We start from the raw sequence: 26,842 nt of genomic DNA on the forward strand, positions 1-26,842 counted from the left end.
TCACAGGTTTTGGCTGTGTGCCTAGACCTAGGTTTTTATTGTGGTTCTTAAATAAGGACGGCCATACACAGGCATAGTTCTTTGGAGTCACAAGACGTGGGTTTTTCTCCCCTCCTCCTCTTTCAGAATGGCCCGGAGTTGCTGCCCCGAAGGGACATGTTGCTTCTGCTGACCCGGGTGATAGGAACAGGTTCTCCACGGTTACAGGTGAGTCCTGGGCTTCATAACCACAGTCAGGATTCTGCCTCAGTTTCATCAGCATCTAACCGAGGGAAATACATCCACCTGGTCCCTGAGGCTGGTGGTTGATATGTTATCATTTGTCTCCTATGTTTATGGTATTTTGGGGGGGGGATAAAATACCGGTGTCTTTTTTTTCCTGTGAGTTTTACGCATTAAACATTCTTCAGTTTTCCCCAGGTGTCATTTTATTCCTTCTCTAAGGCCTTGTTCAGTTGAAGAAAATCTGTAGTCACTCCCCGGAGTGACCAGCAGTAAAGTTTGATCAAAAGGATGAGGTGGCAGAAAGACAAATAGTAACAAAAAGGCACGGGATTGGACTGAACTCTTCAGTTCTTATTTTCATCCTGAAGCCTCGTCTCTGTTCTTTCAGAATTTCTTTGCTTGTGATAGCACTCAATGCCCACCTGTGCTTCCTTTGATCAAATGCAGAGAAGAAGAGGGCAGTGGTGGAATCTTTAATGGTTCCTCTCGGCATTTCAGGTTCTGGCTTCCAACGCACTGACCTCCCTGTGCACGAGTAGCAGTGGGGAGGACGGCTGTGCCTATGCGGAACAGGAGGAGATTGATGTGTTACTGCAGGCCCTGCAGTCCCCGTGCATGAATGTTCGAGATGCAGCCCTCAGGGTAGGTGGGAACAACTCATGGTTACACTGACTTCTTTCATTTTTGGGGAGGTGAATCTTCTCCATCACTGTTGAAGAGAGGCTTCAGCTGTGATCCTAGTCCTTGGGCGATATGTCTGCAGTAGGAGGCTTTAGCTACTGAATGTTAATGCTATGAGTAATGCTTTTTGTGCAAGATTTACCTGGTGGAAAGGAGTATACTCTGGGTCTATCCACACTTTTGTTTTGTTGAAACAAGTGTAATTACAACAGCTTACCATTTTCTATTTAAAATTGCATAGAGCTTAGTCTCAAAGGGAGAAGCTGTCAAAAAATTGCTTTGTCTATATTGGGCCTTGTGTTTTTGGAAAGCTTCAGGCTTAGTCACTTCAAAGAAGATAAAACCAAAAAAACTGAGGGTGCTTTCTTTTTCTTTGCCATCAAACAAATTTCTTTTTAGCTCTCCTGAGCTAGTTTCTCTGTTCTCAGGAACAGAAAAGACTGTAGTCACCAGAGCACAACCTAGTGCTGCACAAGTGTGCATGAATTTTGATACTTCCAACCACTGAGAGCTTGACTTGGCAAAAGTTTTAAGTGTTTTAAAGCGTCCGTTTGTAAAATCAGATATTTACACTGATTCTCCTGTAAATTAATTCAGGGACTGATGGAGCTACAAATGGTTCTACCAACCCCAGACAGCGATGAAAAGAATGGACTGAATCTGTTGCGTCGCCTTTGGGTAGTAAAGTTTGATGTGGAAGATGAGATACAGAAGTTGGCAGAGAGGTGAGAGTTATTCCCAGCTGACTGGATTGTAAGGGGGCCTCTCTGCTGTTCACCTTGTGAAGCTTTATAGGCAGGGGCTTTGCCTCCTGGAGGCGGAGGGCAGGTTTGGGTTAGCCTTATATTGCACGTAGCAGTGGCTTCTCTACCTGAAGGGTGATCTGTGGCCTCTTTGTGCGTGCTGCAGGTTGTGGGAGTCCATGGGTCTGGAGCTGCAGCCTGACCTCTGTTCTCTGCTGATCAAAGATGTCATCTACCATGAAGAGGCAGTGAGACAAGCAGGTGCTGAAGCCCTTTCCAGAGCTGTAGCTCAGTATCAAAACCAAGCAGCAGAGGTTATGAATAAACTTACAGAGATTTACCAGGAGAAGCTCTATGTAAGTACTCTTGTCCCAAAGGGTTGACAGGCCCAAGCTTGTGCTGTATTTTCTATTTTTTAAAGATCATTTTTCCTTTTGTCTGCTCTGAGAATATGCATGAAGCTTACTGTTGCTGTTTGAGCTCATCACAAACGTTAATGTATTGGTCCTCAAGTTAACAGCAAGTAATGGCACCATTGCACAGGTGAATGATATGGCTTAGGTGATACAGGAAGACTGTGGCAGAGCAGGGACTAGAATTAAGTTTTTTTGGTCTTAAACTAGCACTCTGCTTGTTTTTTGTTATGCTCTTCTGCTAGTGGTATCATTACCTCTCTGCAGTATTTTAAAAATGGCATTGCAGGTATGCCTGACAGTATTCTCTGCGCTTGTGTCCTTGGAAAAGGCATTCTGATGAAATTTCCCTCCTTGCAGAGGCCACCTCCAGTTTTGGATGCTTTGGGACGAGTGATATCTGAATCACCACCTGACCAGTGGGAAGCAAGGTACAGTTATCTTCATGTTTATCTCCTCGCTTCCTGTGCATCCAATGCAGTGTTCCAGATTTTTATTTATACATCCAGGCAGTGTTTCTACACTTGTATTTCTATAAGGGAATGTTCAAGGACAAAATAAACGTAGTTATATTGACTTGCTGATTTCATGGTTCCTTCTTGTTAAGAATATTTGTGCCCCTCAAGCAGGCTGGGCACTCCAAATTGAGATGCTCTCACTTCCGTCCAAATACTTGGTGCTATCTTCTCTATGCCCTTCTGTTAAGAACAGGATCTTTCCCAATCAGTCTCTCTGAATCTTGTCCTATCTTAATGGATTCCTACCTCTGTATGGACAAGTGATTGTTGCAAGAGAATCAGGCAGCAGTGCTAGCCCTAATGAACTGAAAAAATTCCAATTTACATAATTACTTTTTGTCTACTTGCATGCCCTGTACAGGTCTAATTGGAGATCTTGTTTGCTCTCTTAAGCTAATTTGTTTAGTGCTGATGTACGCTGTGGTACAGCTGCTGTATTTCAGCAGTAGTTAAAGTGATCCTGATGTCTGTGTGTTGGCCCAAGTATCTGTAACGCTTAATCAGCATAAAAGGCATTATTTGGCTGAAGGACTGTTGTCCTTTTGGGAACCTGCAGCATGGGGTTATGTAATGAAATGCACTTAGCTTGGAGACTGAAGCCCTCTAATTTCATAGCATCTCTCTCTCTTGATTTCTTTAATGTACTGTTGATAGCAGATGTGTTTGAGACCTCAAGCAAATGCTGTCAAAAGTCAGTAAGCTCACTCAGCTCACCACCTTTACAGGTGTGGCATAGCGTTGGCCCTTAACAAGCTCTCACAGCATCTGGACAGTTCTCAGGTGAAGCCACTCTTTCAGTTTTTCGTACCGGATGCCCTGAACGATCGCAGTCCTGAGGTCAGGAAGTGCATGTTAGATGCAGCTCTTTCAACACTCAACACTCATGGCAAAGTAAGTCTGAATGCTTCTCTCTGTAGCAGTGGGAACAGGTGGGATGAAAATGTAGATACCGTGTTGGAGCCCATTTATTGATGTATTTTTCTTAGATGGTGATGTTACTTGTAACAGCTGAAACTTTCGTATAGTAGGATTTTTTTGATCAGTGATGTTCTGTTAGTGACTAGTGTTGGTTACAACCATGATTCTGTCATTGATATAAAAAAAGAAATAGCCCCGAATTAACTGGAGTTAAAATGGTATACCACTAGAGTAATAAGAGTAAAATTATACCACCAAGTAAAATTATACCACCAAAGGTGATATTTCCTTTTCAGGCCTCATGGGAAGCAAAATTTGAAAGCTTTCAGATCGTTGGCTTAATGAAACTTCATAACAACTGAAATTATTCCAAGAACTAAGGATCATGACCTTCCTCACAAAGATGTGTTAGATGGGAGAGGTTTAGGGGATGTAAATTGCTCGTCTCCTTTTTTCCTCGTGTGCCAGTCACCTCTTCTGGACAGTCCTCTATATTCCTGTTAAGCTCGGTGTTTCTGCTCTGTTATCACTCTCGTGTCTTGCAACTGTCTTTATGACTTCTCTTGACAGGTGATGACAGTCAGAGTATTTTCATTATTTTGTCTTCCCTTCTGTTTCTTAGAAAAGCAGTGTGAAGTTTGCTTTACCTTTCTGTTCTTTCTTTGCAAATGGAACAAGCAAAAGAGCAGGTGCTCACATTTAGGCTAGCAGTCTTGCTTGGTAACTTGCACTGCTTCTGGCAGAACGTTGTGCTGACAGCTTTGGGGATCTAATTTTTAAGGACTAACTTCTCTCTAGCAGGAAATATTTGTTGCCTGTCAGGATGACACAAGGTTTTATGTGATGTGGCATATTAAACGAACTGTAAATACTGTCTGATTGTTCGGTTTGTTGGCTCAGAGAAGAACAAACAAGTCCACTGAGCATAGCAAATCTCATTCTGAGTGGACTCTAGTGGCAAGTTCTGTGGTTTTGTTTTTCAGGACAATGTTAACTCTCTCTTGCCAGTGTTTGAAGAATTCCTGAAAAATGCTCCTAATGATGCCAGCTATGATGCTGTCAGGCAGAGTGTGGTCATTCTGATGGGTTCACTGGCAAAACATCTGGACAAGAGTGACCCTAAAGTGAAACCAATTGTTGGCAAACTGATAGCAGCCTTATCCACACCATCTCAGCAGGTGGGTGCCTTCTTGGAGGAGTCCCCATGTTCCACGCAGAGGCAGGTTAACACTGATGTCAGAGAGATGAAAAATGGCTCTGGTGACAGACAGCTCTCATTGTGGGTGCAATCTCAGGGAAAGTTACATTAGTGATCAGTATATTGTGATCTGACAGCTGGTGGATTGTTTTACAGGTTCAGGAGTCAGTGGCAAGCTGTTTACCACCACTGGTGCCTGCAATTAAGGAAGATGCAGGAGGAATGATACAGAAGCTGATGCAGCTGCTTTTAGAATCGGATAAGTATGCTGAGCGCAAAGGTGCAGCTTATGGGCTGGCAGGCCTGGTGAAAGGCCTTGGCATCCTTTCTCTCAAGCAGCAGGAGATGATGACCACGCTAACCGATGCTATCCAGGACAAGAAGAACTTCCGTCGGCGTGAGGGTAAGGAACTTTTCCTTCTGAAAGGCCTTTCCTTCTAAATACTTCACCTTTATCTTGTATCTACTACTGCTATGGTCATGTTGAATGATACCTTGTGCTTTTCTTTACATTTATTTTACAAAAGTTTGCAGCACAGGAAATGAGGGCTGTCTGTCATGAAGCCACTAATTGTGTACAGTGTCCTAAAACTGGTCTGTTTGTGTTGTGGTGGGAGAAGGTTATCTGGTCCTAGACAGTATGTTTGTACTCCTGCCTCCTGTTTTCAAAGGCAGGTGTTCCTAGGTGGGCTTCTGCCTCTTGAGGCAGTACATACTCAGCTGGTCTAGAGTGGCTTTCAGAACCTAGTTCTTCCTTGTGATGCTGGATGTTTCCTGTCCTTATTTCTGTTTACCGAAGCTAGGAGTCAGGACTGTTACATGGGTTTAATGCTACTGGGCCTCTTGCTGTCCTTTCTGAGACCACAGATCTCCACCACAGTGTTTGCCACAAGTGCAAGAAAGCAAGAGATTTTCAGGCTGAGATTTGAGGGATTTTGGAGGAATTCTACAGATATCTGGCAAATTACATGTGCTCTTTCCATTCTCTTTAAATGAAGTTATGTTTTCCCTTGACTATCCCTTACGTTTATTTTCCTCTGACTATCCTTTATGTTCATTTAGGGGCTCTGTTTGCCTTTGAGATGCTCTGCAGCATGCTTGGAAAGCTCTTTGAGCCGTACGTGGTTCATGTGCTACCTCACTTGCTGCTTTGTTTTGGAGATGGGAACCAGTATGTGCGAGAGGTAAGAGGCCGCAGATTTCTGACAACATGCAGTTAGGAGAAAACAGAAATGGAATGGATATGAATGCTGTTTATAGTTAGGCAGATTGAGAAGGTGACACATGCCTTGAGAGGCCACTAATATAACTTGGTCTTCTTAAAAACTGAAAGCATTTTATTTCAATGGCCATTAACTGGGAGCTACTTTTGGCTAGCTGCATTGTTGGAGTTAGACACAATTTTACTTGAAGGCTTTGTTCCCATTGAGTCGTTGAGTGAAGAAGGAAAAACCATGTTGTGACTCCTTGTAAATGTTCTCTTCTCCTTGGAGGCTGCAGATGACTGTGCCAAAGCAGTGATGAGCAACTTGAGTACTCATGGAGTGAAGCTGGTTTTGCCATCACTTCTTGCAGCACTAGAAGAGGAATCTTGGAGAACCAAAGCTGGTATGGACCAATATCTGGCTGACATGACTGACAGTAACTCATAGTTACTTTTGCTGTTGTTCCCCTTGCTTATTCGCGCATCCTTACAGATGTAAGGATGTAGGAATAAGCACCTAATAATAAGTACCCAAATAAGTACCAATAAATACCTAAAGGGGGCTACAGGAAAGCTGGGGAGTTGGGGTTGTTCAGCCTGGAGAAGAGGAGGCTCCGGGCAGAACTTATAGTGGCCTTCCAGTACCTAAGAGGGGCTAGAGGAAGGCTGGGGAGGGACTCTGTCAGGGAGAGTAGTGACAGGGCAAGGGGTAATGGCTTTAAACTAAAAGAGCGTAGATTTAGATTAGATATTAGGAAGAAATTCTCTACTGAGAGGGTGGTGAGGCACTGGAACAGGTTGCCCAGAGAAGCTGTGGATGCCCCATCCCTGGAAGTGTTTGAGGCCAGGTTGTTGGACGGGGCTTTGAGCAATTTGGTCTAGTGGGAGGTGTCCCTGCCCACAGTTGGAGTTAGATAATCTTGAATGTCCCTTCCAACCCAAACCATTTTATGATACCTGAGCAAATTATCCTGGAAGATGCAAGGGATGCTTTTTATCCGTCATCTCTCCAGAAGGAGTCCAGAAGCTAGATGTTTCCTTTCCCACCCCCCCATCCCACCTTTCTTTTCCCTGGTACTAAACAAAACAAAAATAGTTTTTGTATTTTAAAGTGCACAGAGTGGCTTAATGGATTTCAGCCATTCTGTGTTCTCTGCTGAGACCACTTGTAGATTTGAGTTTGAGGTGAATCTTCTCTTATTTCTTCTTAATGTTATGTATTGTTTTGCAATTTTTTTCTTTCTTTCTTTTTGTGTTCTTCATGCACAGGGTCAGTGGAATTGCTGGGAGCCATGGCATACTGTGCTCCCAAACAGCTCTCCTCCTGCTTACCCAATATTGTGCCAAAACTTACTGAAGTGCTCACAGACTCTCACGTGAAGGTGCAGAATGCGGGTCAGCAAGCTCTCAGGCAGATTGGGTCTGTCATCAGGAATCCAGAGATCCTTGGTAAGAACTGTCTGCATCTCTAGTGCCGAACAATGACCAGGGTTTATAATAGCACAGTTTATGTTCACTGCATTTAGGATTAAACGTGAACTTCTGTAGAAATGAAGCTACTTCTATAGCAGTATAACATGAAAGCTTCACAACAGCTGTCTGCTTCAGGGCTTTTTGTGAATACTCCTTTCTGTTTTGTCAGCTAACGTTGTTAGGGTTTTCTCTGTTCTATGCTTCTGAATGCTTTAAGAGGATGTAAAGCATCCTGTGAGAGAACACCAGCTCACTCTGGCATGTGCTTTTGTTTTATGTACAAATAAAGTCTTTTCTCTCCTTTTTAAAAATGTTCAGCGATCACTCCAGTTCTGTTGGATGCTCTCACTGACCCTTCCAGGAAGACTCAGAAGTGTCTGCAGACTCTGCTGGATACCAAATTTGTCCATTTCATTGACGCTCCATCGTTAGCTCTTATTATGCCGATTGTGCAGAGAGCTTTTCAAGATCGTTCCACAGACACGAGGAAAATGGCTGCGCAGATTATTGGGAACATGTACTCCCTGACTGATCAGAAGGTACAGTACTGAAGGAGCTTTCTAACTGTGTGCTATATTTACTGTGTAGAAGCTAAGGGAGAAAGCACGGGGGATAATTTATTTGGTTTGGGGATTTTGTTATTAAGGTAAACAATATTAGATTCCAGGCAGCTTTAATTAAATGTATGTAAACGAACAGGCAGTGGCTATAAAGGCAGTGAAAATTCTCAGGAGCTTGAGACTGTTAGCTTTGCACTTGCCTCATCTAGGTATTACCAGATTTATCCCTGCAAAAGAAGTCTTTTAATTTTTGCCATATATAAAATGCCCTAACAAATAAACAAGCAAAACTACTACCAGCGAAACACTGATCAGTTGTTTACAAATGGATCCTGGGTTTGTTTGAAAAGTATTTGTACAACCTCACTGTAGGCTAAAGAACCGTGTTTAATTTTTGTGCTGATAATCTCTATATTTAAACCTTGTGTAAATGTTAAGTGTTGGATTTTCCTTAGATACAAAGTGCTAAGTTATGGCTGAGCATCAAAAAGGTTTCGAGTGGTTTGCACGGAACTGGTGTTCTTTCTTCTACTTAGAGAACAATCCAGTGTGCTCATTTTCAGGGTTTTAAAAAGAACTGATTGAACTCTCAAGATGTTACGGGTGATTGCTAATAATAAGGGGCTGAACTGCCCGTTAGATAAAGATGATTTAAGTTTTTCTCATTTTGAATCTACTACTTAATCTTTGGGCTCTTTGTTTCAGGATCTGGCTCCTTACCTACCCAGTGTGACTCCTGGACTGAAGGCATCTCTGCTGGATCCTGTACCTGAAGTAAGTCTTTTTGTATAAATACCATTTCAGTGCATTATGTTAAACTTTATCATCATCTTCTGTAGATCTGTAATAAGGCTGACACATCTCTGTCTTAGTAACTTTGACAGGGTATTTTACAAATCTCTTGTTTCTCTTGTCTTTTAGGTGCGTACAGTGTCTGCAAAAGCACTGGGAGCCATGGTAAAGGGCATGGGAGAATCATGCTTTGAGGATTTGTTGCCATGGCTGATGGAGACACTGACATATGAGCAGAGCTCAGTGGACCGATCTGGTGCTGCTCAAGGTGAGGACAGCTGTGTCTGAATACGGAGCTCAGGCTTTCTCCTACTGAATCAGATGAGCTTTGTTGTTTCTGGCATTTATCAACTCTGTTACTTGCTTTTTTTCTCCAGGTCTGGCTGAAGTTATGGCTGGTTTGGGGGTGGAGAAGCTGGAGAAACTTATGCCAGAGATTGTAGCTACTGCCAGTAAAGTAGATATTGCTCCACACGTGCGCGATGGTTATATCATGATGTTCAACTACCTGCCAATTACCTTTGGAGACAAGTTCATTCCATATGTTGGTCCCATCATCCCTTGTATCCTTAAGGTATGTAGCAGAGACCTAAAGAATTCTATTTGTTAGCAGATTAAAAAATAAAAAAGCCTCCAGAGTATTTTAAGCGTCACTTCCAGTAATTGTGAGACAGGTAGGTATTTGTTCAGCATTGCTGGGCTATAAAAATACATAAAAGAATTTAATTTATAAATGATTTATTCTTCCAAGTTATTTGCTTGCTGTCTTTTGTGGTCACTAGTAATTTCTTGAAATCACGTTTGTCCATTCACAACTCTATGGTTCGTTTACTTTTCATGGCTGAGAGAAAACATCTTTTTGTTTTCCTTCTTGGTCTTGTATATTGTGGTGGAAAAAGAAAACAAAAAACAGGTTTCACAGACACTTCTCTCTCTGTTCAGGCACTAGCAGATGAGAATGAGTTTGTGAGAGACACTGCCCTGCGCGCTGGCCAGAGAATCATAAGTATGTATGCTGAGACTGCCATCGCGCTTCTCCTGCCACAGCTTGAGGATGGCCTGTTTGATGATTTGTGGAGGATAAGGTAGGGTATATCTTATCCACAGACTTTCCATGCTTAGAAAACTGGTGTCATTAAGACTTTGTTGCTTCTCAAGCAAGTTCAGAGACCTCCTATGAAGCAAAAGCAAATGTCTCTTTTTGCTTGATGATTGAGTATGATGCCTTATAGCGCCGAGCCTGAGAAGCCCTGCCAGCCATGGATCAGGTTTCCTGGTACCTGCAAAGCATTCCTACTAGATTATTAATTCTGATAGCAACTCTGACAAGCACTTCCAAGGTAGCTGATGTGGCAATATTTAGTCACAAACATACTGTTTCTCATTTTTCAAAGTGCTGAGTAAGGTATTTTTCGCTTGTGTATGGAAATGTGCAGTGGAGCGCTCACAGCTAATAGCAGTTGCTCAAAAATTAGTTGTACTAAGAGGCTTGTGTCAGCTGAGTGCTGATGGTTGCCTTTATCCCAGGTGAATGTCTTTTGGGTTGGCACAGATACTGGCAAAGTCATCTTCCTTTTCAGAATCCACACAATTCCCTGATATATTATTTTGATACAGGAGCTCTCTCGTCCTGTCTGGCTTGGAATTCATTCCTTCCCCTTCTCTCCAGCATGCTTGTTCACAGTCATGTAGGCAGAATGATCTTACATATCAGTCCGTACAGCATTTCAGTGCTGACCTAACTCTTTGCCTTGCATTTTGTTCATGTTTCTATTTGATGTATTGCTGTACTTGGACAGGGACTGCCTGATTACCCTGTTTGTAACACTTGACTTGCTTTCTGTTGCCAGGTTTAGCTCAGTTCAGCTCCTTGGAGATCTTTTATTCCATATCTCAGGAGTGACTGGAAAAATGACCACAGAAACTGCCTCAGAGGATGACAACTTTGGAACAGCCCAATCAAACAAGGTAAAGCTGTTCCTGTCTGTTGTGCTTTTTTTAAAATCAGCTTGGAAACCTGCTGGAAAGACATATTGAATAAGCATGTATCTTGTTCTTTTTGGAAGTTTCAGGAGTGGATAATACAATTCTGTGCTGTTTCTTTTCAGGCTATCATTAATGCTCTTGGTGTGGAGAGGAGAAACAGGGTGCTGGCAGGGCTGTACATGGGCCGCTCTGACACCCAGCTGGTAGTGCGTCAAGCCTCCTTACATGTCTGGAAGATTGTAGTCTCAAACACTCCTCGCACACTGCGTGAAATTTTGCCAACCCTCTTTGGGCTTCTGCTGAAATTCTTAGCCAGTACTTGTGCAGATAAACGAACGGTGAGAAACTGAGTAATGCATTCCTGTTACTGCAGACCTTACAAACTAATTCATGAAGAACACAGGATCATTTTTTTATGAATCACTCTAAAACCATAATGAATTTAATTGGACTGAGAGTGAGTATAAGAGTTCTCTCTTTACTGAAGGCAACTGTGATGGCAGTAAAACTATTTTTTATATGACTACTTGTTATAGTGCTGTTTCCATTGCTACTACTCTGTCTATACCATAAATGGTAGTTTATAGTTAAAAGCTAACTTTTGCTCAAAATTCAGCTGCTTAAGTTTTATAAAACAAGAAAATAATTAATTAATTTTGGGGGCATAGGTTGCGGCACGGACATTGGGAGACCTTGTCCGGAAGTTAGGAGAGAAGATCCTTCCTGAAATCATTCCTATTCTGGAAGACGGACTGAGGTCAGACAAGAATGATGAAAGACAAGGAGTCTGCATTGGGCTGAGCGAGATAATGAAATCTACCAGCAGAGATGCGGTAAGTTAAATAAGGAAGGTGAAATCTGCCATTTCCTAGGTATTTGTTACAATGCTGCTGTTGCAGTAGAGACACAGAAATATAGTGACAGTATTGGACTTCCTTTGTGGACTAAATTCAGGACTTAAAACTAACATGAGTTGCTGTTGAGGCAAATGTACACATTTGCATCTGTTGATATATTTAAACCATCGCACAGTTCTGACTTTTATGAGCTATCATAATAAAAAACATCCACATGGTATCCTTAGAGCACTGTGAATCTTTGATTAATCCTTCTTTTCTTCAGGTATATTTCAAGCAAACAGAAACTTATTGTCTGCTGTGTAAATTCCTGTTCTTAAGTATTCTACTGAGATGCACGTGTCCATTGTGCTTTAGATATTCTGTAATTTTATCTCTACGTTTTCAGGTACTGGTTTTCTCCGAGTCCCTAGTTCCTACCGTGAGAAAAGCTCTGTGTGACCCTCTGGAAGAAGTCAGAGAGGCCGCAGCTAAAACATTTGAACAGTTGCACTCAACAATTGGACATCAAGCTCTTGAGGACATCCTGCCATTTTTGTTGAAGCAGCTGGTAAGCATTACTCAGTGTTAGTCAACAACTTAATGATGTTGTGGGACAAGTTTTGAATGACTAGCTTAAAGGAGAGGGAAGCTTGCATTGGCAGACCCTTCCAGGGAGTGGCATCTCTACATTGTCTCCTCCTAGTCATGCTAGCCATCAGCAGGGCAAGTCTTGTGGCTAAAGTACAAGCCTAAGAATTGCTGCATCTGGCTCTGCTAGGAAATTGCCATTGTCACCTCCATAAATTGGCCACCATGCATGATATGTCACATCAGAAAAATGTGACGTAAGAGCTTGTTTAGGTTTTAGCTATATAATAGAAGAGCATTTTTAGATAGAAGGACCTGTGTAAGTACTGGTTATATGATCACGTGGTGAATTGTCACTTGAAACAGGGTTTAGCTTGGTGTGTCACAAATCATGTCTCAGGTTTATAATGTTCTTTCTCCCTGTAGGATAATGAAGAGACATCTGATTTTGCTGTGGATGGTCTTAAACAAGTTATGGCTGTCAAGAGCCGGGTGGTGTTGCCTTATTTGGTGCCAAAGGTACAACTGGAAACAAATTTTAAGCTTAGAGCTATGTTTGTATTCTATTTTCTGCCAGATTTCTTTGGACTGATGACAAAATATTTTGAAATTTTCTTCCGATTTTATGCTCAAAACATTGTCACTGCGGTTGTGATGCACTCATACTTAAAACTTTCTCATGTTATAGATGACTTAAAATTCATTCCTTCTGAAGAAACTTCTTGCTTGTCTCATTTATTTATTTACTTATTTATTTATTTTTTAGCTGACTACTCCCCCTGTGAATACTCGTGTGCTAGCTTTCCTCTCGTCAGTAGCAGGGGATGCTCTGACAAGGCACTTGAGTGTCATCCTGCCTGCTATGATGTCTGCACTGAAAGAGAAGCTGGGGACTAGTGAAGAGCAACTGGCAAGTAGCACGGTTCAGTTCTCTGTTATGACTGGTTGCCTGAAGATAGTGCTTTGGGTTTATTTCTCAGCACAGAATCTGTGTTCTCTAGATTCACAGATTGCATATTCCATCCACTAGCTTCTTCAGGCTGAGTTTTCTTGCCTGGTGGCATATTGAGAGTTGAAAAACATATGCTTTCCAAATCCATTTGTATCCGTATGAAAGTCTCTTTGGCCTGCAACAAGATGCAATTCTCAGTTTACTTATTCTTGGAGAACTGCCAGAGTGTCTAGTTAACTTTATTTATTATTGGTATAGAAGACTGAGAGATTAAAGGGCTGGAAGGAGAAAATCTCCTATTTTGCACGCAGCACTCCTTCTTAACTGCTTTCAGAAACATCTGTTATTTGGACTCCAGAGAACATCCTGGAGCTGTGACTGAATATAGACATGTACACAAGTTGGTGAATTGGGAATGTTGGTGATAAAGTCCTCTTTTCTGTCTGCTGTAGATGCCCTTTCACTCAGCTTCTAGATGTGCTTGTAATTAGTATTATGATGCAAAGCCTCAAACTACTTAAATAATAATAAAAAAAAAAGTTATCTGACAAGACCCATGGTGTCTGGGGGTAAATAAGACCGGGCAGACTGAGCTACTCTAATTTTTGGAAGTTAGCCCCTCTGTAGCTGCAGAGCTACCTGTGCAACAGTTCAGGTCACTTGTTAAATTTCGAGAGATGATTATATACCTGTCTTTGATCCAAGACTGGTGACCCATTTATAGCTTTATTTAACCCTAAAATTTGTCACTAAGTAAGTATAAGGACTGAAATATGAGTGGGAAATTGGTTCTGAATTGAGCCTTTAATGGCAGTGTGACCAGCTATTCCATAAGAAAAGATCAGCAAGTGGGATGTGTTGTAGTATTTATCTAAGAGATAATGCTCTGGATAACACGGGCAAACCTGGTGCTAAATCTGGCTTTATTCTATTTGAGAGTTAATGTAAAGTTAATTTGGACTCTTTAGGAGATGGCAAACTGCCAGTCTGTAATCCTGTCCGTGGAAGATGATGTTGGACAGAGAATTATAACTGAAGATTTGCTAGAAGCTACCCGCAGCCCTGAGCTGGGAATGAGACAAGCAGCAGCTGTCATTCTGAATATCTACTGCTCCAAGACAAAAGCAGACTATACCGGTCATCTCAGGAACCTGGTTTCAGGCTTGATACGACTATTTAATGATACCAATCCTGTAGTTTTGAATGAAAGCTGGGATGCACTTAATTCCATCACCAAGGTAAGATGCAGCTTAAAAAGGTTACGGTGGTAATGGCTGGCAAGGAGAAAGCGGGGATAGAGCTGCTAAAATACTGCCTGAATTGAACCTTTTGTTTTGATTGTAAACGCCATTTACATTTGCAAATGCTGCGAAGATTTGAGAGGTACAGGCTGAGTTTGACATCTGCATTGTGGGTGAAAGAGCAGGCCTTTGGAAGAGGCAGGAAATAGCTGCCTTCTCTTGACACACCTGAGAGTTCAGAAAGGAAAGCTGGTTGTGATGTTACCTCATCTTTGTCTTACCCCTGTCTCCTGCAGAAATTAGATGCTGGGAACCAGCTTGCCCTCATTGAGGACCTACACAGGGACATCCGGGTTGTAGGGAACGAGGCCAAAGGAGAGCATGTGCCAGGATTCTGCATTCCTAAGAAGGTAAAGGATCAGACTGAGCATGTGATGCAAAGGTGGAGTCATCACAGCCACCCCCACCTTTTGGGGGTTTGATTGATATGATGTCACAGCTATTAGAAATACTGAAAAAATTCCAAATCCACATGTTGGAGACTTTTTGTAGGCTACCCCTGCTCTTGAATTACCTCGCAGGCAACTCCTTTTGTAACAAAATCTTTGACAATTCTGTTATGCTTGTAAGTCATGATTGCTGGCTGCTTCTTGTGGAGGTGTAATGCTGGACTTGTGTGCCAAATTTCTCTGGTTTAAAAATTCCCTCATCCACCAGCACTTTCCTCATAGCAACTGGCTTAGCAAGGCGTAGATGCATGAAATCAAGCTGAATAAAAGTAGCTCTGTAAATGTGGAAGCAGGCAGCTGAAGGTCAACAGGAAATTGAGAGAAACTCTCCAAGCTTGTTCATCTGGTGTATAACAGGAGCAAAAATAAGACATTTTTTGCATCAAAGCTTCTGAGCTTTCTTATCTAATTGTCATGACAGGGAGTGACTTCTATACTCCTGGTGCTGCGGGAAGGTGTTCTAACTGGCAATCCAGAGCAAAAGGAGGAAGCAGCAAAGGCCTTAGGGCTAGTTATTAAGTTGACTTCTGCTGAAGCTCTTAAACCATCTGTGGTAAGCATTACTGGACCACTCATTCGGATCTTGGGAGATCGGTTCAGCTGGAATGTCAAGGTGGCTCTGCTTGAAACATTAAGCCTTCTTTTAGCCAAGGTAAGATTCAAAGTAATTGACTCTGATTTGTGAACATATACCATGATAACCTTCCTAAAATCTGCTGCTCTTCATTTAAATATAGCTAGGATAGCTGCTGGTGTAGATCTGATATTTAGGAATGGCTTTGGAACTGGCCAACCAAAAAAAAGCCCCCAGTTTTTGAATCACTAGGCCTCTTAGACATATTGCTAAATGCTGGTCCCACTTTCACATGATTAAAAATTACCATGTAATTAATTTCCCTCCTGCATTCTCCCATTTTGTGAAATGTTAAGTTCAAAGATGATAATCTCATGCATTTGAACTGAGCTGAGCTTTTATTCAGTGCTCTGTACAGAAAAGAACATTCATGATGGTGTAGAAATCCTTTAACACTTCCCTTGTATTTCAGTCCACAGAAAATAAGGTTAGATTTGAAATGAATAAACATTTCGTGGTAAAGCACTCTTTGTGTTCTTCCTGTTTTAGTAGCCTGGCAGATCTGAGTAAGGGCTATTAGCTATTGTGATAACTGACTGCTATAGAAGTCATGCTGTTTACAGGCCTTGATTTCTAGCCACTCTTTCAGACTTGTCTGCATCACTTTTCCTTCTTTCATCTCTGGTATAGGTTGAGATTGCCCTGAAACCATTTTTGCCTCAGTTGCAAACAACCTTCACCAAAGCTCTGCAAGACTCTAACCGTGCTGTTCGGCTCAAAGCTGCCGATGCTCTTGGCAAACTCATTGTTATCCATGTAAAAGTGGATCCTCTCTTTACTGAGCTATTGAACGGAATTCGTTCCAGTGATGACTCTGCCATCAGGTAAGGTGGAGGGGGTACCTCAGACTTGGCCGCTTATTAGGGATAAGGGAGGGCTAGAATGGCTGAGCTACTGTAGCTGTTTGAGTAGAATTTCTTCCCTCCCTTAGTTCTGAGAGTAAGATTTACTTACTGTTAATCAAGACTTGTAAAACCAGGGACATGGATGATAGGTACTTTCTGGGTCAATAGGCTAAGCCCTGATATATTACATCAGGGAGGTGTTACTTGGCATCTGCTCACTTCTTCTCCCTTCTAAATCACAGAATGTTAGGGATTGGAAGGGACCTTGAAAGATCATCTAGTCCAATCCCCCTGCTGGAGAAGGAACTCTGCAAGCCCCCCCAGCAACCACTGCAACCCACGTTCAGATACAGGACTGCATCAGTTGCCAGTTTGACCTAAAGTAATGCAGTTATTCTTGTATCCTAAGTATACAGATCCCTAACAAAATAATTTCCTGATTTATTTCTTAAAAATCTTTGAATAGTCAGAAGATACTTATGTTGTAAGAGACAGACACAAACATGGAAATATTCTCTAGTGTGGAGCTCTTATCAGCGGAGGGAACATCAGTCTCCTAAACTGCAGGGCATGTTAATCTAATTGCTGCATGAGAAATTTTTACGGGTGTCCAGAGCTCAGTTTATTCTTTAGGGTGAGGGAAGAGGCAATGTCTGACTGTATGTTGTTATCACTTCTAGGGACACGATGCTGCAAGCTCTGCGGTTTGTGACACGAGGAGCTGGTGCAAAAGTAGATGCTACGATTAGGAAGAATATCAGCACGGTGCTTCTGGGGATGCTGGGACATGATGAGGTATTGCTTCAGACAGCTGCAAAGGATCCACGTTGTGGACAGTCTTATTTTTAAACTTACCATCTGAACTTTCTAACAAAATTATTTTCTAAAATACCTTCTGGGGAAAGAAACTTATATAAAGAAGCATTTTAGTTGGGCATTGCTCACCAAACTGAACGCGGTCTGTAAAATCAATCTTGTTGGAGCCTTGTACAGTTAACTGGGAGCCAGGTGCAAGAATTGGAGATCTCTAGCCAGTTACTTTTAACTCTGAAAACCTGTTAGTTTAATGTTTCCTTAGCAACCGTATATGTGGGTTTGACCTGCAGTTCCTCACCGACATGCTTGAGAAAGATCTGAAGTCAGGATTTGCTTTTTATCTCAGAGAAAACCTGCAGTACCTTCGCTGCATGCACATACATGTGTCTGTAGGCTCTTAGGTGGGGGTTGTCATTTACTGTGAGGAATTCTTTGCTAATGACAGATTTTTCTCCAGTAAATAAGAAACACTAAGTTTAATATAGCGTTTTCTGTATACGACAGCAACAGTATCATGTGTGAGATTAAAATAAATAGGTTTTTTTTTGTGTGTTCTAATCTTTGCAATGCAGACATACAACTATTGTCGTGCTAGAAACAGAAAAACAGAAAAATTCCCATTGGATTTTATGTTTCAGGGTGGAGAATTGCAGTGATGATATAGTTGCATAAGAAGCCAAACCTACAAAAGTCTGGAAGATTTAAATTTAAAGTACTATGGGTTTATTACAGAGATAAGCTTATCTAGAGATGGCTAGAAGTAATGCTTATTTTCTAGACTGAATCAAAATGTGTTAACATATCCTTTAAAACTTTCACTTTCATCTTTATGACTTTTCCATTTAACGAGTCAGAATTTACGTGAGACCTCTAATTCTTCAATCTCTGCTGGCTTTTTTTTATTTGACCGTGGAAGAGGCTTTAAACTCTGTTCCATACAACAAACCTCATGAACTGACAGAAATCCACAGGTATCAGGAGTGAAAGGGTGCCTACTAGTATGTTTTCCCCCTTCTCTTTTTATTTCATATCATCCTCTGTCACTTGCTCTTCTTGCTCCTGATCTGTGATGTACATTGAGCCCCACCAGCATTACTCTTTCCCTCCTTCCCTTGTTAGGATGCCACCCGCATGGCCTCAGCTGGCTGCTTGGCAGAATTGTGTGCGTTTCTGTCGGAAGAGGAGCTCAGTACTGTTCTCCAACAACACTTACTGGGTAGGTGAAGTTACTGTGACCAGAACTGAATCTGAAAAGCAGGGGAAGATACCTTCTTAGCCAGCAGTTTGGGAAAACTTTGTGACTAGTGATTTAGGTTCCTCCTCCTGATCTTAAACCTGAATCTTGAGATTTCCTTGTACTTTACTTGCTCGTGGCTGTTCATGTGTACACTCTGGTACACTGCTGAGCACAGGATAGTGGCTGTAATTCAGGTTTACCTGTATTTTTTCTGGATTTGTTTTCAGGTGAGTTGATGAAAGTACCAGCATGGCCAAGTAATTGCTTAGTGCTGACGCACAGAGGATGGGAGGTGACAGCATGTTGAGGAAGGGTGAAGGGACGGTTGTCCCACCTTAGTTGATGACACTGTGATCTTAGATTGGCTTACGCTTATTGCAGACCAAATCTGGTGGCTTCAGATGCTTTTGGAAAATTAATCTTTCAGTTAGACAAATGCATGAATTTTGTAGGAAACTGTAGGTTGGGAGTGCTATGGTACTCTGTGGAATTAAAAAAAGGGAATCTGTTACCTGGTTTCAAATTACGTATTACTTGTACATTTTTATTAGTGTCAAAGCTTATGTAATTCCAAAGGCAAGTTGCTTCATGCACTAAGTGATGTGGGCCTGACTACATGTGACTTAGAAGACCATCAGAAATAGCCAGGTTCAACAATGCAGAGTCGTTTCTTTGTGTCAGGTTTCCATGTCTGCCCAGAGGGTGTTCCTGTCTGATAGTGGTGGTGTGTTTTAGCACAGTTTGTAGCTCTCTGGGAGGAGTGGAGAAAGGAAGATGCTGCTTTAGATGCTGTTAATTATTTAATTTTATGTAAGAGAGTTGACAAACTGACAAATATTTTCTCAGATGTAGCCTTTTTAGAGGTAGATTTTTTTTTTTTGTCATTTCTAGCAGATGTCTCTGGAATTGACTGGATGGTGAGACATGGACGAAGCCTGGCTCTCTCGGTGGCTGTAAACGTTGCTCCTTACAGGCTGTGTTCCCCCAAATACTACAACAGTGTTCAGGAGATGATCCTCAGCAATGCCACCGCTGACAGGGTAAGCACTACCTGAGGGTGGGCAATTTCTGTTCAGGTGCTTGTGGGAGTAGTTTTAAAAGGCACACAAGTCCACTGTAATACCAAAAAAAAAATGGAACAAAAAATTCCCAAGTGCACTCTGAATGTTCTCCTTTGACTAGATGCAGTTTTATAGTGAAATGACATGAGTGTCCTAATTCTTTGAGTTCTGGTCTCTGTGGAGATGAAGATTAAATAATCTTCAGCTGTGGAGCAACTTTCACTGGGAATAAATTACACTTCTGCTGTCCCATTATAGTTCTCATTCATGGGCCAGGTTTACAAGAAGTGCAAATATTTCAATTTAGGAGGAAGATTTTAAAAATAGGGTTGCACGAATAACTTAGCGTTGAGAACTTGTGGGCCATGTAGGGGCTGCCACCGTATTCCATGACGATTTTTATCATCATATTCCATCATGATTTTTATTGTACTTATCCAATAACATTACATTGTTTTCATGAGTTGCATGCTACCATTGTTTTAAAGATCTGTTTAGCCTTTTGCAAAAGCTCACCAGTCTGTGGGCCTGCAACTAGTACAGACTCCACAGAGTCTGTAACTATGGGCCTAGTTATGAAGGCTGTTGAACTCTGCTGTTATAACACCAGTTTCTGTTTTTATGTTGAAGATACCCATTGCAGTTAGTGGCATCAGAGGGATGGGCTTTCTTATGAAGTACCACATGGAAGAAGGAGGGAACCTGCCTCCAAAACTTTCCAACCTCTTTATTAAGGTAAGGCCATTCGTGCTACCTGGTATTGTTCTTCTGGGATCTTAACTAGTGTCATATGATCTTTCTTTCAGCTAATTCATAGGTGGTTTTCTGTATAAAATATCTGTATTGTAACGTAGCATTAAAGCTGAAACCTCAGCTCCCATATTTTGGGAAGCTCTAAATCCCTTGATGCTTGGAAATCTAGGTAAGTCTTTTTTGTAGCAAAGCACAGACAGAATAACTTTACTAGCCTACTTTGCAGCTGCAAACACAATACCACCATCTCTGTTGTAATGTGGAAATTTGACTTTTGTTCTGTGTTCATTGTGATTTTTTTTCCTTTGCAATAACAAACAGCTGGCAGAGACAGAAAACTGTAGCGGGGGAGTTGTCAGTTTGTTTTTTAAGGTTGCTAACGGATTTTGTTAGAAAGGTACCAAATACCAACTCCTTTCCTCCGCTGGTTTTGCTGTGGTACTTTTCAACTTGTTTTTTTTCTTTTGGAAGGGAGTAGCTCCTAGAGCCTGGAAGAAAAGTGAATATTGAAGTTAATGCTTTTTTTCAATTCATACCTATTTAAATAATCTACCTCAGAATTCCTTTCTTTCTCTGATGTTCTGGTTTATTTTTTTCCCATGAAAGTAGAAAGAATCTGATTTTGAACGTTAGAACCTCAGGATCTTTTTTAATGTCTTAGAAAAGGTAAGGGAAGATAGAGTGAGAAGTAGTGCTGGAGCAGGTGAGCTGCTGTTTTTTATTTTGTCCGTTATCTTTATTGTAAATAAAAATGTGTTACATTTTCAGGTTTTACATTTCAGTCTATCAAACGTGCAAATTGACACGGAGGCTTTAATTCTTCAAAGCAATCTTTTTGTTTGAAATTCTACGTCCATACATTAATTTGTATCACAGAATGATGTTAAAATATAAGTATCAAAATTGTCACAGTACCTTTATCACAGTACTAATTGTTGACATTTAGATGTTAGCTTTCATGTTTTAATATGTTGAGATTAAATCAGAAGTAAGCATCTCTCAATTTTTTATTTTAAAACAAAATATCCTATTGAAATGCACCTTAAACGCCAATCAGAGATTGACCGGGCTGTTTCTGCTAATTGAATGTATTTTATAGATGTCCTAACACTGTCAGCTTTTGCTGCATTCAGTGGTCACTGTCATTTCCTGAGACTGCTGAAAGAGAAGCATGTGACCCTGCCAACAACCACATTTTAAGAAGCTTTCTTTTGAAAAAGTATCTTGTTTAATCTTCTCTTACTGTTATACATAAGTTTAGTAAAAGTTGTTTATAACTAACGTGTTTCTCTCTTGTGTATCTGTGAGTCTCTCTTGTGTATCTTTGACTGCTTGTTTTTCTTGTTGTAGCTTAAGATACTTGAATTAGAAAAAAGGTAAACATGTGCTTTAAGTGCCTGTCCTTGGTATGTCTTAATTTAAGACCATCTTTGTCTCCTTCAGTGTCTCCAGAACTCATCCAGTGATATAAAGTTAGTTGCAGAGAAGATGATCTGGTGGGCAAATAAAAACCATCTTCCCCCACTGGATCCTCAGACAATAAAACCAATTCTCAAAGCACTTCTGGACAACACAAAGGACAAAAACACGAGCGTAAGAGCCTACAGCGACCAAGCCATTGTTAACCTTCTGAAGATGAGAGCGGGTGAACAAGTACTTGAGGTATGAGACAGAAGAAAATGTAACCACCAGTAGCAGGCTGTGTCACGTGGCTCTGCCTTTGGTTGTTTTAAGTGTTGGGCCTGGAGTCTCAGAAGGTGCTGGCAGTCTCTTCTGGAATAGATGGTGTGGGATGTTCCTATTTGCATTTAAGCCTTCATCACTATTCTCATGCTAAGCTTTGATGAAATATGCAAGTTATCTGGTACTGTACAATCATACTGTGCAGTATTGCAAAGATCAAGGTGTTTAATGAACCCTTAATGTTTACAGCAGTAGACTTGCTTTCAAAATGCCTGAAGCCTTACAGTGCTGTAGTTACCTCAGCTAGAACTGGTAGTTTATTGCTGTTGTCACCCGTATAATCCTATTGCAGCATTAGTGGTGCTAGAGAGAGTATTTTTAGGATGGATGGAATGAATACCCCTTTGTTACATCCATATCCAGACCTCTTTTCAAAGTCCTAGCTGGTTTTGGATAGTTCTCATGTTTGGAATCATAAAACCGGATGAAGGCTTTGGGCATATTTGAAAAATTGTAGACAAATATACCTGGTGAGGCACTTAAATCTGTTATTTTGAATGGTGTATCCTAAGGAATTGGTAATTGGTGTTGTCTTCCTTCCACAGTCGGTTTCCAAGATTCTGGATGCTGCCAGCTTGGAGCTTCTCAACGAAAGCTGCAGGCGATCTCTTAAGAAGCTGGCTGGCCAGGCTGACTCTGACGAACAGATAGATGACACTATACTGACGTGATAATAAAGCTCGAAAAGACAAGAAAACACTGAACCAACCGCTGCATCAGCATTTCAACTCAAAACACCTATTTTAAATGTTTTCATTTTTGAAAATGTTAATTCTGATGGGATTTCATGAAAAGGACTCCCAGAGAGTATTTTAGTACCGAATATACCAGAATAGCCTTAATTAGACCCACATTAGCTGAAAATTGAAAATTTGGTCCCCTTTTTGAAACAGATAATGCGCAAGAAACAGATATACTAATCAATACTGGTAAATTATGGCCAATTGTGAGGTGTGGCTAGAGCACATCAGGCTTAAACTCTGGTGATACCTATTTCTTTTCCAAGGTCTCTGCAAAAACTCCAGTATTCGAAGTACTGTTGGTCTTTTCCAGAGACCCTGTGAAGCTGGAATAGAACTCAGTGAAAGTTCAATCGTATTGTTTTTGTGTACTGCTAACTTGCTGCTTGTGACGGTTCTGAAGACTGAAAATCCCTGTAAAACACAGTATTTAAAACAGCCTTAGAAATCACAGATACAAAAGGGGAATTAAATGCAGTCTGTTTAAAGAAGGAACATTTAATAAAGGCTTTGACTTTGATCCTTCTGGTGTAAACTGTTCTTTTTAGAAATTCATTTGTCAACAAACTAATACTGTGATTTACTTTTTGGACCTGCTTTTTCTAGGGCATACGGTTTGTAGAGTGGGTAGTGCTGCAATCTATAAAAACCCTTTTGCAAAACTGAGGAGGCTAGGGTTTAAAACCAAGCCAGAAGTGACATTTAATGAAATTTGTAATTACTCCTGTTCATTTCCAAAGTATTTTTGACTACATCCAGCTTTTTGTTATTTGACTTGTGAAAAGTCCTCTATTTTTGTCTTCAAAGGCTTTGAAAGATACTTGGCACTTCCAACACACACATTTTTTTTGTCAATGAGTTGTACTGCCCCAAGAAAGCAGTGTTTTATTTTACCTGGCCAACTATGCACTTTTGTGGTTTCTTTTTTTTTTTTTAATTGACTAATATCTTTAATGCCACTTGATGTAAATAGTGAAAAATTGTGTTGCAAAATCCCAATTTTTAGAGGGAAAATTTGTTTTGCATTCTATGTAGAGTACTAGTTAAGCGAGCTGTATCTATTTAATGAACCTACAGAGCAGATGGCTGCACCTCAGAAGCTAGAGCATTAAGATCTGTAGTTCAAAGGGGGGGGATTCAACTCTGGATGGCTCAAACCATGATGATGGGAGAATACAATACTACACATCATAAAATTTGACAGCCTAAAATGTAACCACAAGGGATCACACACTCTAGTAGAACTAATTTGCTGATTGCTGTGGCAGTAGCAGCAAACAAAAACATTTAATCTTCACCATGCTAATTCCTCAAATAGCACGATACAGTCTTGATTAGGTATTTGGGAGTGCTGTGTTTTGTTCTGGTCAAAAGCCTGTCAAAAAGCTCCTGATGTTCTGTCAGCTCTCAAACCTGTGGTACAGGCTGCTGGCAAACGAGTGATTTGCTGTAGAAGAACTATTGGAAGTGACTTGGGAAAGTCAGCTGCTTTACCGCTCATCTAAAATAGGCTCAGCTCTGACTGAACCGTTCCTAATTGATTTCCATATAATTGTTCTTCTACAGCATCGTATGATGGTGATTCTATAACTCGTCTGTGCCATCTATTTCATTAGAAGCACTTTCAGACTGTCAGAGCTTACTTCATGTCTACCAAAACCTTCCTTGCTGCTACTTGAGTCCATTACTGCCTGGTCGATTCCCGCAGGCATTGAGAACAGTGAATTTGTGCAACAGCCACATCATCCCTGCAGTGTTCTCATTCCTGGATGAAACAAGGTTGGATCTCTTAGGTTTCCTTGTAGATCATGTTTTCTAAACCTATCCTGTTGCCCTTCATATTTGTTCCATTCTGACTCGTAGTTGTCTCGTGGTGTCCACTGCTGGACCAAGTCTTCTAGTGGAGAATATTACTTTGCAAGTCCTACGTAAGACGCTGCTGTCTATCCCAACATGAGGTTTGGCTCCTTTTTATTTTATGTCAACAAGTCTGCTGTTAAAAACATTTATAGTTTGTGATCAGCTTAGAATCCAGGCTTCAATATTCCTTTTTGGCTATTTATGTCCAATATTGTATTTATGTGGTTGATTATATCTACAAAATTACACTGGTTTCCAGTTGGTCTTACTGAACTTCCAGACTACTTACTTCATAACGTTTATCTGCATTTTGAAGGTGGTTTTGAACTCAGAATTTGCCTTCCAAAATACTTGCAAAGCTGTTCTGCTTTCTATTATCTAAAGATTAAAAAAATGTATTCTCTATCCCTTCATCCAGATAATTAATGAAGGTAATAAGCAGAACCAGTCATGGGATAATTCACTGTAGGAAGCTTGCATGCTGTTTGACAGTGAGCTATGAGTACACTGAGTAGAAAACTTCCAAGTATTGGTGAATATCCCTTGGAGTAGCTCAATGTAGTTTATATGTCATTACTTATAAAACTGTCGTGAGCAATCTAAAGAATACTCCACCTAAACATTATGGTAGTTTTAGGCATCAAAAGCTTTATATATTGCTTCTCTCTCACACCCACTCCTATATTTTAGGTGGGAATAATATGTTTTAGTATACTTCTAATAATTAACTGGTCAGTAATACCACAGTGGATCTTTCTTCCTCCTCTAAAGAAAAATACTGTGTTTACTATTTTCTAGGCTCCTAAATCTCAATTCTCATCTACAACATCTTGAGGATGAGTGGTAATAGACTAGTTCATCTGTTTTATTTTTAATTTACTTTCCTTTAAATCTTAAACTCTATTTTTTTGTGATGAATTGATAATAATCAGAGTGAAAACTCAGCTAAAATGCTCTTAAGGATGTGGCAGTCTCAGTGTACTGTGATTAATTTCACCTATAATGAATGAACTGTGTTTTGGGATAACAGGAACAGCAGCTAAAGCACGCAATGCAAAACCATTGTGCACTGAAGCAGATGTAAATGGAGTTTTATACTATTCAAAAACTACCGGATAAGTGGCAAACAGCTCAGTGTTTGTACTGAAATTGCTTATTTCACTGATGTAGGCAGGAAACAGGGAAAAATTGCAAGTTTTTCTAAAGAACAGTAGTTTGAGCTCTCAGTCACAGACAGCTTGGCTTACTTCTTTTCTCTTGGATTTTACCTGATGCTCCGCTTAAATGTGTGAAGGAAAATTACAGTTAATAGAAGGCTTTTTTATTAACTTATTAATTTTAGCCAATTGCAATCTTGTTGTTGAAATAAGGGTCTTTTGAAGATTTGTATTTTAACCTTGTATAACGCGAAGTGGAAAAACTCATTCATCTTTCCAAATAGCAGCTATGTCTACACTCAGTTTAGTTGTTTCCAAGAGGGAGGAGTGAAAGGTAGGAGCTCACTTGCACTTATTGAGAATATGCTGATTTTTCAATTACAGCGAAACACTGAATTTGGATTTTGATAGCTACTTTTCACTAAACTATTTATGCACTGCAATATAATACATCAGAGATAAAATACCCGTAATTTTTGCCACAACATGAGATCTGATAAATTGATTGTGCCAACTTGGAGACTAAGGAATTAATTTTTTTCTCATTTCAAATGTCTTGAAAATACCAGTTGTCAGTATAAGATAATTTTTTCCTACAACTGAATGTAATAACATCTTTGAACTGTCAAGCAGCTGCCTCTGAGTGACAGCTGAACTGTGTGTATTTCAATAAGATCACAAAATAATTTGAGCTGTATTTAAATTTACAAGGTGTTAAAAATTTCAATGGAAAAGAGATAAATGTGAAAACAAAATATAAATTTTCCTTTTTTTTGAGTCACACAGTTGTGTATGGTCCATTTTATTTGGCAATGTGACCTCATCTTATGCTTTTCACATGAGGTTTCGTAAGCTTAAAAATAAAGGTAATGGGAGCACTGTAATTTTGGGGTTGAGCTGTTGTTTTGTATGATGGATTCAAGAGATCGCCCTGCAATGGTGCAGCCCCCTCGGCCATCCTGGCACTTGGGGCACACGTTGGGTTATACAACGGGCTGCCCAAGTGCTGTGCTGCAGCGGGTGGAAGGCAGGGGTGTTCCTTTAGCACTGGGCTAGGTTTGGGCTAGCTACAGACCCTTTTCCAGCAGGGTTTCTGTGAGCATTGGCCGGCAAAATGGCACCCCCTCATGTCTGGTAGTGCTCCAGCCTCTTTCCT

General features: G+C 40.7%; 1 protein-coding gene across 2 annotated transcripts in view; it reads left to right on the forward strand.

Moving 5' to 3' along the window:
• Positions 1-23,189, forward strand: part of GCN1 (GCN1 activator of EIF2AK4) — a 43,329-nt gene extending 20,140 nt beyond the window's left edge. The window contains exons 27-58 of one of the 2 annotated variants that reach the window (XM_080559084.1): positions 127-207; positions 724-867; positions 1,504-1,631; positions 1,816-2,005; positions 2,423-2,493; positions 3,306-3,471; positions 4,482-4,676; positions 4,853-5,099; positions 5,759-5,880; positions 6,190-6,304; positions 7,170-7,349; positions 7,692-7,912; positions 8,639-8,707; positions 8,855-8,993; positions 9,103-9,299; positions 9,668-9,810; positions 10,576-10,693; positions 10,834-11,049; positions 11,380-11,544; positions 11,957-12,118; positions 12,565-12,657; positions 12,905-13,048; positions 14,059-14,328; positions 14,628-14,741; positions 15,262-15,492; positions 16,105-16,298; positions 17,000-17,114; positions 18,255-18,351; positions 19,264-19,412; positions 20,064-20,168; positions 21,630-21,848; positions 22,475-23,189. In XM_080559084.1, the coding sequence (XP_080415210.1) occupies positions 127-207; positions 724-867; positions 1,504-1,631; positions 1,816-2,005; positions 2,423-2,493; positions 3,306-3,471; positions 4,482-4,676; positions 4,853-5,099; positions 5,759-5,880; positions 6,190-6,304; positions 7,170-7,349; positions 7,692-7,912; positions 8,639-8,707; positions 8,855-8,993; positions 9,103-9,299; positions 9,668-9,810; positions 10,576-10,693; positions 10,834-11,049; positions 11,380-11,544; positions 11,957-12,118; positions 12,565-12,657; positions 12,905-13,048; positions 14,059-14,328; positions 14,628-14,741; positions 15,262-15,492; positions 16,105-16,298; positions 17,000-17,114; positions 18,255-18,351; positions 19,264-19,412; positions 20,064-20,168; positions 21,630-21,848; positions 22,475-22,600 (4,926 nt within the window). In that variant the 3' untranslated portion in view covers positions 22,601-23,189. The remainder of the gene's footprint in view (positions 1-126; positions 208-723; positions 868-1,503; positions 1,632-1,815; positions 2,006-2,422; positions 2,494-3,305; positions 3,472-4,481; positions 4,677-4,852; positions 5,100-5,758; positions 5,881-6,189; positions 6,305-7,169; positions 7,350-7,691; positions 7,913-8,638; positions 8,708-8,854; positions 8,994-9,102; positions 9,300-9,667; positions 9,811-10,575; positions 10,694-10,833; positions 11,050-11,379; positions 11,545-11,956; positions 12,119-12,564; positions 12,658-12,904; positions 13,049-14,058; positions 14,329-14,627; positions 14,742-15,261; positions 15,493-16,104; positions 16,299-16,999; positions 17,115-18,254; positions 18,352-19,263; positions 19,413-20,063; positions 20,169-21,629; positions 21,849-22,474) is intronic. The other variant, XM_080559085.1, reaches the window with a different exon arrangement.
• Positions 23,190-26,842: the final 3,653 nt, after the last annotated feature.

The sequence above is a fragment of the Anser brachyrhynchus genome (genome assembly GCF_964034855.1).
Source record: "Anser brachyrhynchus genome assembly, chromosome: 17".
In the NCBI taxonomy this organism is placed as follows: Eukaryota; Metazoa; Chordata; class Aves; order Anseriformes; family Anatidae; genus Anser; species Anser brachyrhynchus.